This window comes from Vicugna pacos, chromosome 4, assembly GCF_048564905.1.
Source record: "Vicugna pacos chromosome 4, VicPac4, whole genome shotgun sequence".
NCBI lineage: Eukaryota > Metazoa > Chordata > Mammalia > Artiodactyla > Camelidae > Vicugna > Vicugna pacos.
This window is the reverse complement of record NC_132990.1, coordinates 62057984-62077027: the sequence shown is the minus strand read 5'-3', so window position 1 is coordinate 62077027 and position 19044 is coordinate 62057984. Positions and strand designations below refer to the sequence as shown.

At 51.7% G+C, this 19044-nt stretch overlaps 1 protein-coding gene across 5 annotated transcripts in view; it reads right to left on the bottom strand.

Annotated features, from left to right (window-relative positions):
• The window catches only part of COL27A1 (collagen type XXVII alpha 1 chain), a 142181-nt gene that overhangs the window by 108407 nt on the left and 14730 nt on the right, over positions 1-19044 (bottom strand). For 4 of the 5 annotated variants that reach the window (XR_012072200.1, XR_012072199.1, XM_072959987.1 and 1 more), the window contains exons 4-6: positions 13328-13381; positions 9276-9329; positions 430-483 (exon numbers count right to left, since the gene is read on the bottom strand). Coding sequence is in view for 3 of the 5 variants with exons in the window: in XM_072959987.1 (XP_072816088.1) it covers positions 430-483; positions 9276-9329; positions 13328-13381 (162 nt within the window). In the remaining 2 variants the exon portion in view is untranslated. The remainder of the gene's footprint in view (positions 1-429; positions 484-9275; positions 9330-13327; positions 13382-19044) is intronic. The other variant, XM_072959986.1, reaches the window with a different exon arrangement.

Genomic DNA, 19044 nt, shown 5'->3' with positions numbered 1-19044 from the left:
ACGTCCTGAAAATCCACAGACCTGTCTGCTCAAACAAACCACCTCAGAGGGGACTTTGAATGTCTGTTGGAAGCTTCCTGGGCATGTTGCTACCAAGAAGCTTCTGGATGCCGAGGGTCACCTAGCAGGCCCTGCAGAAAGCCACTCAGAGCATTAGGCAAAAGGACATTCACCAAGGGCGTGTCCACAGGCAACATCTTTTGTCGGGCTTCCTGGTTGCACGCCGAAGGCAGAAGGGAATGGCTTTGGGTTTGGTGTAGGGAAAGCTGAAAGGCTTTAAGGAGAAAACAGACCACGTCCTTTTCTACTTCCCACCTCCTGCCTTTGTCACGCATTGGCCTCTGTCGGGAGGGTTCACCCCAGAGCACAGCAGTTTCCCTACTGTCCACCCCGCAACGTCCCTGAGCGCTGGAGTCCCTGGAAACCTACCTTTGCCCCATCGTAGGCCTTGCCTGGTGAGAGCCCCGGGTCCCCTTTCTGTCCCTGAAACAAAAACAATTCCACTTTGGCCACCGAGTCGTCTAAAGAGGATGTCTCCCCACCAACTCTGCTCAAATCCCTGTTCCCTAATCAGGTGCCCTCCCACCCACCCCGCTCACACTCCTCCACAGGGTCTTCTCCAATCCCATTACTCCCCTGCACCAACACCTTCCGTACAGCCCCACCTCTCCTGATGACAAATTCCTACTCCTCCTTTGGTGTCCCAAGTCTTCCATCACCTGGTCCCAGCCATCCTGTCCAGGCTTGGCTCTCCTTCCACCAGCCCCACCTATAGATGGGGTCCCTCTGCCCGCCTGCCACGTCTCTTCCAGGGCTCAAGAGGGCTCCCGGCTGTGTCAGGCTTTTTGGCCCAACTTCATCAAATTACTCAAGAGACAGTCCTTTGGAAAGTCAGTCCCCCTGATGTCACCTTCCAAGAGCCTCTGACCCCTGTCCCTCACCCTCACTCCCAAGCTCCCTCTCCAAGCTGAGTACTGAGGCAGAAGTCCTGGGGAGAAGAGACAGACTCACAGTAGGACCTCAGGTAAGTCACTTCTCTCTCTGAGCCTCGGTTTCTCACCTTTATCACAGGGGCTGCACAGCATGTGTACCTGCGTGCGCATGAGCGAGCACACGCACGCGCATGTGCACACACACACACATGCACACATACCCACTGACATCCCAGATTCAAAGAGCCGGTGAGTTAATGCAACACGTGGGAGGGGTGGTTTGGCCAACTTTAATAAGTTCCCATTTGGTTCTTTTCTTCCTCAGGACTCAGACCCTCCAAATCTTGACTCAGCCACTCTCCACAAGAAATCACTGCATTCCAAACAGGACAGAGCCTTAAAGAGGGAGGGGCGCCTTTCACTGCCCACCTACCAAGCGCCCGGAGCTGGCCAGGCCCACTCAACACAGCACCTCGTTAGTCCTCTTACACCCACTTGTTGCACCACAGGACCAAGGCCAGGGCTCAGGGAGGCCGAGTCACAACCTGGGGTGGCACGTAGGTAAGGTGTCAGGTCTTACTAAGTCTAAGTCCCTGGTCTATCTGACTCCAGAGCCCTTGTTTATGAATGGGAAGCCTGGATGCTTCTCCCACACGACCTCCGGGCTGCCCCAGTCTATAAGCCATTCCCTCCTTGCTAGGACCCCAATTCTCTGTCCACCTGGGCCCCTCCAGGTTACCTCTGCAGGACCTGCCTCTAGGATCTACTACCTCCCACCGCGGCTGCCCCTCACCGACACTCTCCCACCCTCGGCTGCTCACAAGCCCCGTTCCAATGCCTTTTAAGTCCATGTGCAAGGCCAGGCCCAGGGCTACCCAGGATTCCAATGGCCAAAAAAGGACAGCAGTTTCTCCCCGCCCCACCCTTGCCCACCTCAGTCTGCAGCCAACAGAGGAGCTGGGCTAAAAATGCTTTCATGGGTGGGCCTTCATGCATCCTGTTCTGTCATTTTACAAAAGGGGAAACTGAGACCCAGAGTCTGTATCTGGGGCATTTTAGTTCCTATGGACTTCTCTCTGCATTCTCAGCAGCCAGCACAGTGTTTGGGATGTAATCCCTGCCCGGGTACAATATCAACAAACACACGTACTGACTGAACATCTACTGAGAGCCACGTCTCGCAATGCACACAGAGGATACCACAGTGGGATCGACACAGCTCGTGCCTGTAGGGCCCTCTAAAGGGAGAAGCCAGAGACTGGTAATGATAATCTGCACTAGCATTTACTGAGTTTTCTTCTAAGCCCTTGACACATAAAGCTATGAGGTAGCAATGATCACTATCCCCATTTCACAGATGAGGAAACTAAGGCATAGAGAGGGTGAGTTATTTGTCCAAAGTTATACAAGTGGGATTTAGACTCAGGAAGTCCACTTCTGGAGCCCCAGGTCTTTACATTTCAATACACTGCAGATGAAAAATGATGATCCAGTGATATGTAGAGTACAAGAGGAAGTCAGGGAGAACTTGACCCAGACTGAGAGTGAATCCCTGAAGGGAGTTACAGCCAAGTTAAGGCTGGAGAAAGACAAGGTGGGAGCCAGATGAAGTTTGGGCTCCAAGGATGCTCAAGACATCCTTAGTCAGCTGAAGGTGTGACTTGTGGGATGGAGAAGACTCTCTGTCTTCCCAGCCAGACTCCTGCAAATTCCCCAGTAAGAGATATGAGGACTATATAAGGTCTAATTAGTTGTTTACACCTTGGTGAGGTCATGAGAACCTGGCTGCCAGACTCAGCTCTTTAGTCAATGAGTTTGTGTGACCTTGAGCAACGCCCCTTTCCCTCTCTGTGTATGGAACAGTAGATTTTGGACTAGTTAACAGAGACTTGCAGAACTAGAAGATGGTTGAGAAGCTATATCTTAAACAATAAATACTACAAATATAACGGGAATGGAGACTATGAGCTTCTTTCCTGCAGGTGGGTTGGGAGGTGGAGAGAATAGAAGGCTTTGGGCGATGAGGCCTTGAGAAGGGCTCAGACAAAGAAGGAACAAACCACAAAGGACTGAAAATTTCTGGGCCAGAAGTCCCCTGTGTAAGTTATCTCTTGCAAGATAATAAGATTCTGAGGACCTAGCACAGGGCTTGGCCCAGAAGAGGCATCATAAAAATACTTTTCAAATGAGCAAATGAGTGAATGGAGTCTCAAGAGACAGCTCTTGGGCTGAGATTAGGTCAGATCTGGCCCCAGCCCTGGAAGGTTCTCTGAAGATTCACTATGCTTCTCACCATCACCATTACTATTTCATGTGTTTAGAAGTTCTGGCCACGGCAATAAGGCAGGAAAAACAAATAAGACCTAACCTTTGAGGAAAGTGAGACAAAAATATGTCCTTTTTTTGCAAATATTATGAGTGCCTGTCTAGAAAATCCAGGAGAAGTAACTGAAATACTGTTAGAACTAATAAAATAATTCAGTAAAGGGCTTGGTTATAAAATAAACACAAAAAGTACAAATATACAAAGTGAATAGTTCTTTTCAATAGCTGAAAGCCAGCTATAAAATATAATGGGGAAAATATTCCATTCATAACAGGAACAAAAATATAAAATTTCTAAGTACAAACTTAGTAACAAATGTGCAGAGTTTATGCAATAAAAACTCTAGTAGTTTATTATTAGCTGTTTTAAAAACTCAACCAAATGGGAAGATATGCCATGGTTTTAGACAGGAAAACAATATTTTAAAGATGATAATTCTTCATAAATTAATAAACATATTTAATACAATTCCAAGAAAAACTCCAAGAGAGTTTTTAAAGGAAATTATTAAGATAGGCATAAAGTTCATCTGACAGATTAAATAGCCAGAACTATTTTTTAAAAGTGGAGGAGGGAGACACACAGTATAAAGATAAAAAATGTCATAAAAAAGCATTTTACTAGCATAAAAATATACAAACAGAGCAATGAAACATATCTGAATGGCCTGAAATAGACCCTGGTCTATCATATAATAGTCAGTGAAGGAAAAGCTATTTAATAAATGGTCAACTATTGGGGGGAAAATAAAATTATACCTCATACCCATCCCATGAAGATTAATTCCAGATGGTTTAAAATTTTAAGAGTACAAATGATATTATGACATGACTAGGAATATAAATGAATATTGATCTTGTCTTAGTGTGGGAAAGAAATGTCTAAGTATAAAAAAAAAAACCCATACATCTTACATATGGTAGAGTTCTCTCCAATCTGACATGTTGTTAAGTTCCTAATATGTTAGCTATTATTGTTAGTTAAAAAAAAAAAAGGTAACACTTCCATTTGTGAAAATTATCATGAATACTCTTAATAGGCAAACAGTAAACTTAAAGATATTTGTAAGGTAGATGAAGCCTTAGTAAGCCTCAATATATAAACACAAATAATTTTTACAAATCAACACACCAGAAATTAACACAACATTCTAAACTGATAATACTTCAATTTAAAAAAATCAATAACAAAAGACAACCCCCCAAAATGAACAAATTCATATATGGTGAAACGTGAATAGAAAACAAATGTAAGAAAAACATTCTTCTCATAGATGATCGACGCAACGAAGTGAATTGAAAGCAATAATGAATTACCTTTTTCAAACATCCTCCTCTAATGCTAGCAGTGGCATGGATCAATTCAATCTTTCCAAAAGGCAATTGTTAATAAAATAACAGCTAAACACTTATGCAAGGCATATTTTAAATTATTCATACACATGTATGTATACATGTATATATATATATATATGTATATATATGCATGTATGTATCTTGATTAATATATATTGCTTAATCCACAGAGAAAGGCTAAAGAGCTATGGAACTGAATTCCCCTGTGGCTAAAACTGGAGTCAGGCAGTAGAGGGTTCGAATGTTATCTCTGCCACTTATCAGAAATAGGCAAGTTACTTAGCCACTTTGGACCTTAGTTTTCTCATCTGTAAAATGGGAGTGTTAACATCTGCCCTGCAAAGTATGTAAAGCTCTCGGCCAGTTCCTGGCCCAGAGGCTGCTCAAAATGCCATCAGTGCCTGTCACTGGGCAGAGCCACTACAGGAAACCTTCTTTCTTCTTGATACTTTCTAGACTTTTCCACATTTTCCTTAAGGAGCATGTCCTATCTCAGTCATCAGAGGAAGGGGGAAGGTAGGCTGGGGCCTGAGGCCCAAGAGTACTGTCTAAGGGCTGACTCCACCTCAGCTTCTACCAGCTCTGCCAGCAGTCACCTGGGTCACTAAGCACGGCCCCTCCTGCCTGCCCATCCTTCCCAGGTACCCGAGGGCCCATGGTCATCCGGGGTAATTCATTGCAAACTAAGTAGGCCAGAGAAGGGATGCGGTGGCCAGCTGCCAGGTGCCCTGTGGCCCAGGGTAGGCACAGGTGGAGCCCCACCCACCTCTGGCCCAGAGCTGCTTACCCCCACCTCAGCCCTGAATCCCATCTGACTTCACCTGGTCCAGTATCAGCAACCCGACTAGGGCAGCTCAAGGCCTCCTTGCTGGCCACCCCTCACCCTGCTGAACATCAACTAAGCTTCTTACAACGCCTGAGTGGCCTTCACAAACTCCACCTAATCATGTCTTGTCTGCTGAAAACCTCTTGTCTTCCTGCTGCTCTTTGGATAAAGTCCAAAAGTCTTGTCACACCCACCAGGCCTGCTGCCCTCCCCAGCCTCCTCCTGCCCCTTGGCCTGGTCATCTGCACTTCAGACCTTGATTCAACCTTCCCACCCTCCAGGGAGGCGGGTCTCACCTCCCAGGCCAGACCGATTGCCATTTTGTGGGGTCTCTGAGCACCAGGTACCTCTCACATGGAGCCCTTTCCATGGTGCGATCAGCTTTTTTCCACAAGGGCAGGGACCATACCTGTCTGTGCCCATTGCACATGCCAACAGCTGACCACTTGCCACAGGCCAGCACTGCTCTGAGTAACTAACTCAGTTATACCTCATGACAACCTGAGAGGGCTGCTACTCTTATTACCCCATTTTCCAGATGAGGAGACTGAGACATGGGAAGTTCACATAATGTGCTCACAGTCACAGAACTGGGAGGTGACAGAGCTGGGATGTGTACTTCGACCATTTGGCTCCAGTCTGTGCTCTTAACCACTGCGCTCTCCTGCAGCTACAACCATGGTCGGTTGGACACATGACTCAATGCTGGGCCTCCATGGACAGCTAATGCCATCCTCCCAGGGTTCTGGCCTCTGCTTCATTCTCAAAGCCCTTGATCCTGACTCCCCGCGGGAGCTGACGAACCCTCTTCTTGATGGATCTGAACATGGGAGGTATGGGTATGTGGTGCGTGGGGAAAGCCTTGGGCTCTGGAGGAGGCAGGTGAGGGTGAAGCCTGGCTCTGGCCTGTACCAGCTCTGGAGCCCTGATGAGTGTCTTCTGGCCGGCAAACCCCAGGACAAGAAACACAGCCCTGCCACTGTTAGTCACTGCAAGTTGACGCTAGCAAGTCATTGGCCCTTTGGGTCTTCACTCCTCTGGGACAGCGAGATGAAGTTCCTCACCCTTGCTCTGTCTCCTCTTTTTGATTTCTCAGTCCACCGGTCTCTCCCATCCTTAGTCTGGCAGGGGGATTCTCAACTCACAAGGCCAAAAGCTCCCACGGGCTCAATAAATACGGTGCAGGAATGACCTCACAGGGACCCACCCAGACAAAGGGCAGGATCCCTGCCACCACAGCGGGCCCTGCCTGTTTGTCTAATTTTGCCATCAACAGCACATAGTAGGTGCTCAATAAATGTTTGTTGACTGAAGGAAGACGAATGGATGGGTGGCCCCAGATGTGGTTCTAGAAGCCAACACCATGCAGAAAAGGAGGAGCCAGCACAGGGCTTGGAGGAGGCCAGCCCTACAGTCCCACCAGGTCACCTCCCAGGCCCCCAAAGGATCTGGTAAACAGTGAGAACCCTCTCCCCAGAATCACACCCATTCCTGCAGATCCACAACATTCTCTTCCAATCTCAGCTAAGTCAGGAATTCCATCCGGAAGAGCCTCTCTTTAACCCTATCCTGGCCATGCCACAGATGAAGAGCACCCCGGGGCCCAAGCCCAGCTGACTGGGGCCACCCATCCAACTGACCTGTCCTGGGTCTACCTCTGCTCCCCGTCTAGCCTCCCAGCCAAGTGTCCAGGCAAAGGGCATGACTTTTCCCCTTGGCATTTTATACAAGCTCTAATTCAGATGTATTTTCTGGAGCCCACACCCTTCTTTGTTTACACAGGAGCAAGCTGAAAGCCTGTCCATGAGGCCCTGAGTCCACAGGTCCCAGCCCTGTGGGGCAGCGGGGGGGCTCACCTGCTCGGTCTGAGCCTCCCTCCCCACACCCAAAGTTGTTCCTTAAATTGGAGGGGAAAGCAGCTGGCGGGTCCTCGTCCTGCCTCTGCACATTGGCTGGCAGGACGGGAGTGGGCTGCAGGCCAGACTGGGGCTGAGGCCCTGCCGCGTGGGGCCAGCTTGGCCCGGGAGAAGCTGATGGTGCATCTGCTGCCACAGAAGCCTAGGGTCAAGTCTGGGAGCGGGAGGGAGCGGGAAAGAGCAGGCAGGCCCAGAGCAGGCCAAGAAGGACGTGTTCCTTAGCAAACCAGGCAATCAAAGCAGCTGCTGACCCTTAGCATCTTGATGTAGCCCACGGCCTGGGAGACCTGCAAAGCGGAAGTCTCCAAAGGAGCTCCCCTTTCTCTGCCTGACCCATGAGGGTTGGTCTCACTGCCAGTTCCGAGCAGTGTCTTAATCTACCTGAGCCTCTGTTTCCCCATTTGTAAATGGGCATAGTATCTCCACCATCTCATTAGGTCTATGTCTAGGAATCAAACTGGACAGGCTGCATGAAGTGCATGCAGAGCACCAAGCACACAGTAAGGGTCCAATATCCGGTGCTTATTATCACCCGTGTATGTGTCTTGTTAAAACCCAGGGCACCTCCAGGCAGCTGCTGGCCCCCGACCTTGAGGCCTCTGTGCTTGCCCTCTAAGGAAGGACCCCGCCCAGCCCTGGCCATAGTCACACACCTACAGGGGCTGAGGCGAGGCTCTCCTGCAGTTCTGCACAAGGGCCCTGCACCAGCACTCGGGTGCCATATTGTCACACATCCAGGGTGGCCTGTGCACCTTTGTCCCAAACTTCCAGACAAATCAGCAGGTGGAGGAGCTCTCCTCCAGCAGTCAGGACTGGCCTTTGGAGGATGCTCAGCTGTCAATCACTGCATGAGCTGGGGCTACGAGACCTTTGTCACTGGGTTAGCAAAGAAGGACCTTGGGCTTGGGCCAACCAAAGCCCAGGGGTGCTCTTCACCTGGTGACCCCACGGCTGACAGGCTGGGTGGCCTCTGTGCCCTTCCTGGCCTCCCCACACTCTCTGGCACAGTTGCTGTGCTCTTGGCTTCCCTGACCCTGCGTCTTCCTTCCCCTCCTCCTATTTCTCCAGCCATTCATCGAGACTTCTGCCAGTAACCTGCACACGGCTGGCCCGTTAGAGTGCTTCTCACTCCACGCACCGCCCTGGACAGCTCTGTTCTCTGGCGGCGCTCCAGGGCTGGAGTCCTCACACTCATCCGAGCACCAGTCACTCAGGTTTCTGGTCTCATCTAAAGTCCAGAGGTGGCATTTCTGTGCTGGCCACCTCCCAAGGCTCTATCTCCAGCTCAGAGCCTTCCTGAGTTTCAGAACGCCCATGAATCAGTTCCGCCTGGCTGTGTTACAGGCTCCCAGAGGCAGCATCGTCTTATTCCTTCTACTGGGTTCCTCGGTTTAGTCACCTAGACTAACACCAGGGAGTCACAATCTCTCTCCTCTCATCCATCCCTGACTCCTCTCTGCCTCATATCCACATTGTCAAGGCACCTGCTTCCCCTCCTCCCACAACACAATGCGGGTTTGTATCATCCCAGGTCCTCCTGACTGCTCTGGTCCCCGCCCTGAGTCCATCTTCCACACGGCATCCAGGGATCTTTCTCAAGTGTGATCTTTCCATGTTCCTCTCCACCTCAAAACTTGACATGCCTCCCGGGGTGTGTCTTATGATCCCTCTTCCCGCTCCTTTTGAGGGCCCTAGTTTCCAGCTGCCCTTCTCCACCCAACCCCTCCCCACCAGAAGCTAAACTCCTAGCTCCTCACTGGGAGGCACTCAGGGAGTGCTTGTGGCCCGAATATGCATCCTCCACGGTGACCCTGAGGCCCTCCCACCAGGAGCTTCAAGGAAAGGAAGTTCCTCAAACACAGCCCTAACCCCAGCATCCACTCCATGGACCCTCGTCCAGATCCCACAGCAAATACTCACTTTGGCCCCAGGTGGACCAGGGAGGCCTGGATTTCCATAAGGCCCAGGAGGACCCTGAAAGGGAAGAGAAAAAAAGAAATGAGAGAAAAATTCCACTCCCTAGAGCAGGGCCCGGCACTTCCTTCCTCCGGCTATGTCTTCTCCACTAGCCGAGTCTCAGCAGTGTGGCCACGGCAGCCTGCTTTCAGAGAGGCTCCTTCGATGCCCAGCCCCACACTAAGCACTCTCCATGCATTATCTCCTTTTATCCTATTGACCCACAAGGTAGGAGCTACCGTGATTCCTATTTTGAAGATGAGGAAGTGATGCCAGAGAGGTTTATACCATTCTCAGGTCACCCAGCTGCTAAGGGACAAAGCTAGATCTTAACCTCAAATGTGTGGCTTCAGAGCACAAGCCCTTAACTTCTGAATTTTACCACCTTTCCACGCTCTCTCCCCCTGACCCCATGAGCCCCTTCCACACTTGCTTCCTCGGGCTCAAAGCACACTTAGCTTTCCTGCACTGCATCTGGTACTTCGTCTCCGCATCACCTTTGCCATGCTGTTCCATCATTTTGCATGCCTTTCCTGTCCATCCTCTCCAGCTGAAATCCACCCCATCCTTCAAGGTCTGGCTTTAATGCCACTTCCTCCAGGGAGCCTTCTGGGACTCCTCCTGCTTAAGGGAAGCTCTCCACCATTTAGACCCCAACTGGACTTTGTGTGAGCCTATGGATTTGCGAGCTCAGTCAAGGGAGCTCTCGGCCTCCTCTGAACAAATGTGCATCTCTCCTGTGGCCACAGCCTACAGTCAGAGCTCTCCCTTAGATTCCTACATGCTCTGAGCTTACAGGATCCCCCAGAGACCATGAAGCAGCTAGGAAGACTGAACCCAGAGAGTCAAAATGTCTTGGCCAAAGTCACACAGCAGCGTAGTGGCCAAGCCAGGGCCGGGACCCAGTTTGTTGGTTTCAAGTCCAAGGTTTATTCACGGCACTGGATTTTCCCAGACCATATTCAAATCTCCCTTACAACAGCTGGGGCCTTATGTCCACTTTCTCCACAAGGGCCCTGGTCTAGAGTCCTACAGCCCAGTAACATAAACAAAGTCCTAAGAGTCAAGTACTTTCTGAGGGTCTTTGTCCAGTAGGAATACTCTGAGGCATTGGGGGTGGAGACAGGCATCTCAAGGGTACCCCAGCCTCTAGACACACTGCCCTCGTCCCTGGCCCCATTTGACTCATCTGGCTGTGTATGAATTTGCTTCCTTCCTCCCTCTTCGAGGCCAACTTCCCAGCTGCAGCCTGTCACATTCCGCCCGAAGTACCTCCCCCTTCCTCGATGCCTGAAATGGGACCCTCCCTTTCTCCAGCCACATCCAGAAAGACCAGTGTTCGGAAGCTCCCTCAGCCCGGGGGATTTATAATGGTGTCACGGATGACCTCCAAAATAATCAGCCCTCCAGCCCCTTCCCAACACGTCACCAAACACTGTCTCCTCACCCTTAGATGCAACCTCGTTCCAGTTCTGAGCCTTCCCTGTCTCCAGCCTCAGTCTCCCCATCTGTTCCATGAATACCTGGGACTCATGGTCTCTAAGGAATCTGGAAGACTTCAGAGCTTCACCCCAGCCTGGGCTCCTGGGATCTAACCTCAGAGCTCAGCCTGAATTGTACGAGGGTGTTTGAGGAGGGGACCCTCACGTCAAGTGCCCCAGAACCAGGCGTGGACCATGCCAGGCGAGGTCAAGAGTGACCACCTCTCCCCATTGGTGCCCCTAGCTGCCCCAAAGATGGAGGGTTGGAGCATCTGCAGCGTGTAAAGGTGGGGGCTTCCTGCTTTCCCGCCCCCGCCTCCCCACCCTCTCCAGCCACTGCCTTGCAGAGAAACAAATCACATAGTTGACTGGGAGCCAAGCAGACCAAGTCCACAAATGCTACAGTCCAAAAAGCCAAATGGAGGGAGGGCCTAGGGATTCCCCAGCGTCCCCCAATGGGCCAGGGGACTATGTGGAGGCAGAAAGGGACAAGCCATAGAGCTTTGGGTGACCTCAGGTAAGGCCCTGCCCCTCCCTGAACCCCAGAGCCACTATCTGTACAGAGGAACTGGGATTGTTTAATCCTAGCATTGTATATCTTTGGAATTTTGTGATCTATGGAATTTCCAATCCAGAAACAAGGTGATGGGTGGGCGGTGGGGAGGGAGAGCACACAGAGAGCCTGAGAAGGATGTCAGTAGAGTCATTCCCTCACTTGTGGAATTTCAGAGCTGGGAGGAACTTGGAAATGCCTTACCATGATCCCATGTTTTATAGATGCAGAAACTGAGGCCCAGAGTAGGGAAGGGACTTGCCTAAGGTCACACAGCTTACTCACGGAAATGTTTTCGACTCCCAGACTAGAACCTGTCAGCAACCATTTGCCCAGCACCTTTTGCATGCAGGGTACTCTGCTACGCATTGGGTAAGAAAAATAAAGTTGACAGGGCCTGTTTCTGGCCCAGAGGGGCTCAGCTGAGTAGATGGAAAAATTAGTACAACAGCTGATTTAAGATCACAGGCTCTGGAGTCAGACTGGGTTCAACCCTGGCTCTGGCATTTACTCTATATTTGACTTTATCCAAAATTACTGAACTTTTCTGAGCCTCAGTTTCCTCACTTGTAAAATGGGGATAATATTGGAACCTAGTTCTCAGGATGGCTGGGAAGATGGGATGAAATCACACATATGCCACTCAGGTGACAGAGTTCAGCTGTCAATGTGAGCTTTTACGAAGGGATCCATCCTATCCAGAGGGGCAGTTAACTGCTGTGGGAATTCTAAGAAGGGGGTGATCATCAGAAAAGGAGGCAGCATTTGATCTGCACCACGGATGGAAGAGGAGTTTGCAAGGAATGCAAGCCTGGTTGAGGGGACAGCCCAAAGGTGCAGGGGCTGGGGGCTCAGGAGGAGTTTGGAGGCATGGGCAGACTGAAGATTCCTGGAATGCTAGGTCCAAGGGCCTCATCCTGGCCCCAAGCTACAAGGCCCCTTGGCCAGCAGGGTCCATGATACCTTCATGGTCCCAAGCTCTGGGCAAGTGCTCCATGGAGACTCTGAAACCAGAAGGAAATGCTACTCAGACAGCAGATTCCAGAGCCCTGGGCCCAGGGAGCACAGGGCCAGGTCTGGAGGGAACTAGGGCTCGAGTAATTGCATAACCAGAACCATCCGCTGGGCTCAGAGCTAAAAATATGCCCCAGGCAGCTATCTCTGCCAGGGCCTCGCCAGGCACCCAGCGTGGGAAAGGCTGATTCAGCCTGGGCACAGATGCCAGGCGCCATGGGTCTGAGCCCTCTTGGGAAAAGGACAGATTTCCCTTCAAAAGGACTCCCAAGAGTCCCAGTATCATATGGTTAAGAGCCTGGTTCTAGTCCTGGCTCTTCCATTTCCTAGTTGTTTGGTTCTCTCATCCCTACAGTGAGAGTGATCACACTGGATCACACTGGATCACACTGGAGAGGGGATGAAATAAGGCTGCATTAGGTGACATGTCAGGTGGAACACAGGAACTGTTTTTCACTCCGAGGTTCAGGCTCGCTCCTTTCAGCCACTGCAGCCCAGCCAAGCCATCCTCCAGCCTCTAGTTGGTCCTCCCAGCGTGGGGAGCTCACCCCGTCCCTGGCATGGCTAGTCCAGTTGCCTGTGTTAGCATCTCTACCCCAGGTTGGCCCAGCAGAGGTGGGAAGATGGACGCAAGGGTCATGCTCTCCCAAGTCAGCTTTTTGCCCTGGACAGACACCAAAGCCCGTCAGCTGAGGGGATGTGGTCTGAGAAACCCCTTCTCCACTCCAGGCTGCCACCCAGAGGTGATACCCACAATGAGCAGCTGAGGCCCTGCAAGAGGTCCTCGCTATCCCATGCCATGTCTAGCCACGCAGTGCCCCTTAAGAGCCCTACATCCACTCTAACGGGCCAACTGGAAAACGGGCGTCGGGCAGCACAAAGACACACAGCAAAGCTGGGACTTCAGGGGCAGGGGATACAGGCCAAAGAGCCAACCAGAACTGAAAGGACAGTGTGTGACTACTTACCCGAGGACCCCGTGCACCAGGGGGTCCAGGGAGCCCAGGCAACCCAGGGGGACCCTGAAAAACAGGCAAGAAGACAGCATCAGTGCCAAGTGACAGGAGAGAATAGAGTCAAGCAGTCATTCAACAAACCTATCTAGATCTCTGGACATGGAAATCCTCGGTTGAGAAGAGGTCCCCTGAGATCCCCGCTTGAGGAACTCACACTCTTTGGGGCTTTTAGGCCTTTGCAGCTGCTATTTCTTGGTCTTTGAAGTTTTCATCTTTTATTATTCAGCTAACTTAGTGTGTCGCTTTCCCCAGGAAGCCTTCCCTGATCCCTCTCCCAAGTTGGGCCAAGGCCCCTCTTTTCCTCTGCTTCAAGGCTACTGTATTATATTTGGGGAATTGTCTGCCTAGAAGCCCGCCTCTCCCGCTAGACTACAATCTCCTCAAAGGATCTAATGGGATATGAGTCATCTCTCTCTCCCCAAGGCTCAGCCAAATGTTTGATAAAATGAAACAGCAAGAGACCTCAGAGTTCAGCCAAGTTCTCTGCAGAGCTTGAGCAGAGAAGGGACTTGTCCAAGGTCACACCAAGCTTCTCTGCATCGCAAAGAGGCAGGATAGCATAAAGGGTGTAAGCAAAGGCTTTTGCATCAAACGGGCCTGGGTTCAAACTCCAGTGCTGCACCTATTAGCTGGGTTTGGGCAAGTTCCTTAACCAGCCTGCGCCTATCACGTGGGGCAATAATACCCTCCTCGTAGGATTATCGAGGATGACTGGAATGAGGATGGTAAATATTTAATACAGTGCCTGGTATACAATCGTCACTCAGATGTTCCGTCTATTTCAGCGGTCACAGCCAGGTCCAGTCTTCATCACCACTCCCTGAGAACCTGAAACAGTCCTCTGACTTGTCTCCCTACCTCCACCCTCTCCCCTCTTCAGTCTTCCTTCACGCAGCCTGATTCATCTTCCCAAGGCATTCTCCTGCTCAACTACATTCAATGGCTCCCCATTTCCCAGGTTAAGTCCTAACTCTGCGGCATGGCATTCAGGGAGTACCTGCTTGGCCTCCCCTCTCTTCCCCTCCCATAGGAAGAGAGGCAGCTGAGCAGACTTACTAAACCACAGGCTGACCTTTGTTTAAATCTTGGTCCTACCACTTAATAGCTGCACACGTGGTGCAAGGATTCTTTGCAGCTCCCCTTACCATAGCTACTGTCCCATCTACCCCAAGGAGTAAATGAGGATTGACTAAATGCCTGATGTAAAGAACTGAACACAGAGCCTTCAAAGGAAGCCAGGCTTCTGAGGATGTGTGAGGCCCGGGGAATTCATTTGTTTCAAATAACCATCAACGAGATTCCAGGTTTCCTGCCCAGAGTTAAAATCGGTGTTGAAAACCCAGTACAATTTGGCTGGTAATTAATCCAGATCTCACGCTGGGCAGCCTCGGTTCACAGTTCTGGCCTGTGAACACCACGTGCTTGCTCGTCCATGAATAAAAATCTGAAGAGAGATCCAGACAGGCAGATATGGGTACCAAGGCCCCAGGGTCACCGAAAAGAGCCCCGGGTGGAGGGAGGGGAGCTACTGCGTGACCTCAGGCAAGTCCTGGCCACCTCTGAGCCTCCGGCTACCTCTGGCCAAATTGGCAGCAAACAACGTTCCTTCCTTCCAGAGCCCAGGGGCTGGGTGGACAGTTTCTAGTCTTGTATGTACTTCTGCAGGCCTGAGATTCAGGGCCAGTCTACGCCCCACTCCCTCCTGGGGAGCAGTAGAGGACAGTACAAGGCAGGGGCCTGGGTTCACACTGGGCACCCCTCCTTGCGGGCTGTGTGGCTTTGGGCAAGCTACCTGCAGTCTCCAAGGTTCATGTGAAATGAGGCTGTAATGGCACCTAACTGACAGATAATCTATAAAAAGTGCTAATCCTGGTGCCTGGCACAGTTCACACCCAGAGAGTTAGTGACGTTTCTGTTAAGCAAGCTGCTGAAATCTCCCCAACTCAAAATTTTAAGCCACATTCCTCAGCATCTGTTTTGGGGGAAAGCAAAAGATTTCCTTTCCTAGAAGTCCCTCCTTGCCCCTGTTTTTCCAGGTGACCTAGAATCAAAGGGAAATGGGGGAGGGGGGTGCGCTAAGGCCAAGCATTACCATATATTGTTATCATGACTGAGCCCTTTTCAGATGAGAAACCACAGAGCCGCTCAGAGAGGCAAAGTGATTTGCTCAAGGCCACACAGCTAACAGGCAGAGCCTGGCTTCAACCCAGGACCATTTGATTAGTTCTCCTATCCTGGGCAGCTTCCACACAGGCCATGTTGGCCAGGTGTGTTCTGACTAGGTGTGTAACCTTGAGAAAGCCCTCTCCCCTGTGTGGGCATCTGTGAAATGAGCATCCCAGAGCCTTCCCGACACTGGCATTTCCTGAATTTCTGGGTGGCGGTGATTTCCTCTTCCACGTTATCCGGTGGGAAGGGAAAGGTGAGATCACACCCATCTCCCAGAGTAGAGGGCTAAGGCCCAGGAGGACTCCAGGGAGGGACAATCTCTGTGGGGTGTAGCTCCCTCCTGGACCCTGGGAGGGCTGCCGCTGCAGAGGCCTGGACACACCTCTTGGCACCTCTCCTGCCCCAGAAACGGGGGCATCCAGCCTGGAGTCTGACCTCATCCTAGACATCTGCAGAGCAGACTCTAAGTGCCAGTCAGGACCTGTGGCCCGGCCCGGTGATGTCAGTCCATAGCCGGACTCCTTGACATGGCAGCCCAGCCCCCGTCTGCGGGCCCAACGCCGTCCCTCCTCTACCACCCTCGCCAGCTGGGCCTGCCCGGCAGCCCAGCCGCTGCCCCTGGTCTGACCTTCCCACACTCAGTGGGGCTGGGCGCCCCCTGCCCCTCTCTCCTGATCTGAGACCCTGCCTGTTCTCCATGCAATGGAAAAATGCTGCCATTTCTTTCCAGGGCCTGCAGCCTGAGCGGGTGACTCCGGGATGATTCACGAGGCCGGGGTGGGATTTTTCCACTCCACGCTGCAAACAACGGGGCCTCTGAGAGGGCCGGGAGATGAGGGGGAGGAAAGCAGGGGCCGCAGGCCTGTCTGGGGGAGGTGGACGAGGCCTGGGCTCGGGGCTCAGGCAAGCAGAGCCGTGGAAACAACCAAGCAGCCACTCTGGGCTTCCCCCAAGGGTCCTGGCCTCCGACAGCCAGGCCTAGGGGAACCCCATCCCACAGAACAAGTCTACCCTTGTGTCCAGCTGCAACAGTCTGCCAGCCAAGCCTTGTAGAAGGAAGTAAGTCCTGGCTGGCACGATCCCTGGCAGCAAGCAAGGAGAGGTTTTGCAGGCCTGGGATCTGGGAGACCTGAGTCCAGTCCCAAGTGTGCTGCTAACAGCCGGGTGACCCTGAGCAGGGGGAGGCAGGGGACCTCAAAAGGCCCTCCCATCTCTGCTCACCATTATTCCCAAGATTAGCCCACAGAGTGCTGAGCTTCCCCCAGTCTCTGTCCTAGACAGGGGCCTACTGGGACAGGGCTTCTCAGTGAGGCCTTGAACAAATCATTTCATCTCCCTGTGCCTTCGGGCCTCAGTTTGCCCAGCTGTAAAATGGGAATGCCCATCTTCCAAGATAATGTGTATGTGTGCTGGTTATTGTCCATTTGCTCCCCAGATCCATTCTCTGCCCTGGGGAGCTGATCTCTACAGGCTGCACCCCCAGGCTTCCTTGCTCTCTGCTTGCAGCTGAGTTTGGTCAATGGGAGACCCCAGCAAGAAACTGCAGAGTAGAAGGAGAGGATGCGTGGAGTATTTCTCTCCCTGCTCCCTCCTTGCTGTGCTATAGTTTGGCCTCAGCTCCCATCAGAGACCTCTGTTCATGTTTTAACACTCACTGGGTTCTGGCAACACCTTCCCCTCCCCTTGTACCTTCAGGTTGTACCCCCTGTGCTTTACCAGCCCCTGTTGATTCATTTGAGGATACCCACACCTCTGTAAATGGTCCCTTTCTGAAACTCCCCTCAAGTACCCTGTTCCTGCCTGGAGCCACAGGATAGCACAGAGCATGGCACACAATAGGAGCTCAAAACCGATATGCCAAAGACACCCCTCCATTCTCCTGGGTTCCTGATGATACCAGTGTATGGGATAAATTTCTCAAAATCTCCCTGACTCCTAATTGCCAACAGCATGAAGGCCCTCCTGGTTTTGTTAGGGTAACAATGCCCCCACTCCAACCATCGGTATATCAATACTCAGTGACAACAATCCACTGGGACCCAGATTCTAATGCCTCATCTCAGACAGCCCACACAACCCTGGAAAGGTAGGTGGTGCCATACCCTCACTTTACAGAGATGAAAACTGAGGCTCAGAGAGGTTAAGTGACTTGCCAAAGGTCACACAGCACCTAGCACCTAGAAGGCACTCATTCAACATTTGTTGAAAGAATGAAAGGATCGCTGGATAAGGGAATGGTTCAAACCCAGGTGATTCCAAATTCAAAGTCTGTGCTTTTGTACTCCACGTGCCTCCTTACCCCACCAGCAGCAGAGATCTGTGTAACCTCAAAAAGCCTGTCCTGGGTGTCAGGACAACCTGTTTTTTGTAAGGATCATATTCCTTCATTCATCTCACAGATAGTCATGGAGCATCTGCTACAGGCCAGGCGCTCAGCCGGGTCTCCCAGAGGTGACGCTTGGAAAAAGTGCAAGGGTGTGCAAATGCCAGCGCCTGATCATGAATAAATAAGGCCTTGACTCGCCTCCTCCTGGGCGTGGGGCTTCTGTGCAGCTTCTGTGCAGCCTCTGTGAACCGCAGCCTCCCCGCCCCTACTCACCCAGGGCCAAGCTCAGCTTTTCCATGCTCCCCCCGCTCCCGGGGCTCCCACAGAGTTCCCTCGCTCAGTGGCTACAACTCCTGGCAGGCCTGCGCCCAGAGCTCTGCCTCCGCCAGGCTGTCTCGTGCCCCTCAAGAACCATGCAGAACCGGTTAGGCATAGCCTTGAAAACCCTCTCAGGCGCTGAAAGGTCCCACAGTCATTTCTACCAAGGGAGCTCTTCCAACGCCGGGTCACAGAGGGGAGACCGCCCCAGGGAGAGATTTTAAGTCCTCCAAATCACCCAGCAAATCTAGAACTCCAGGTGGCCTTGGAGATCACTCAACTGGCTTCCTCACAGGAGGTGGGAGCTATTATTATCTTATATTCTGCAGAAACTGAGGCTTAGAGTGGGTCAGGGCCACAGAGCTAGTAAGGAGTGGAGCCAGGATTCAAACCCAGACTGGGGACAACTAAGCTCCGTGCCCCGGGCAGCACAGATTTCTGCTCTGTTCAGATTAGCTCCTGAAAGCATACAAGGGTTCGGGAAGGGGATAACAGAATAGAAGGGACTTGAGCTCTTGTCATTGCTGCTCAAAGATGCCACTTCAATTAATAATTCCCAGTATCTGGTCAAATCTAAATGACCAGTTTGCCACCTGCCACAGACTGGACAAAGCTTCGAGAAGCTTCTTGATTCTTATTGGAGTGAGACTGGGTTCTGAGCTGGGGAGAGGGTGGGATTATGGGATAGCGTGGGACAAGAGGCAGGACGGCAATTGGGCAGATAAGTGTCTTTCCCCTTGCCCTCATTTGTTCAGGCCAGGAGGAGCAGGAAGAACTGTGGTCCTTGCTGAAGTCAGGGACCTGCAGTCACAGCCCAGCTCCTCCTGGGAGAACATGCTGGATGCCCTTGGCCAAG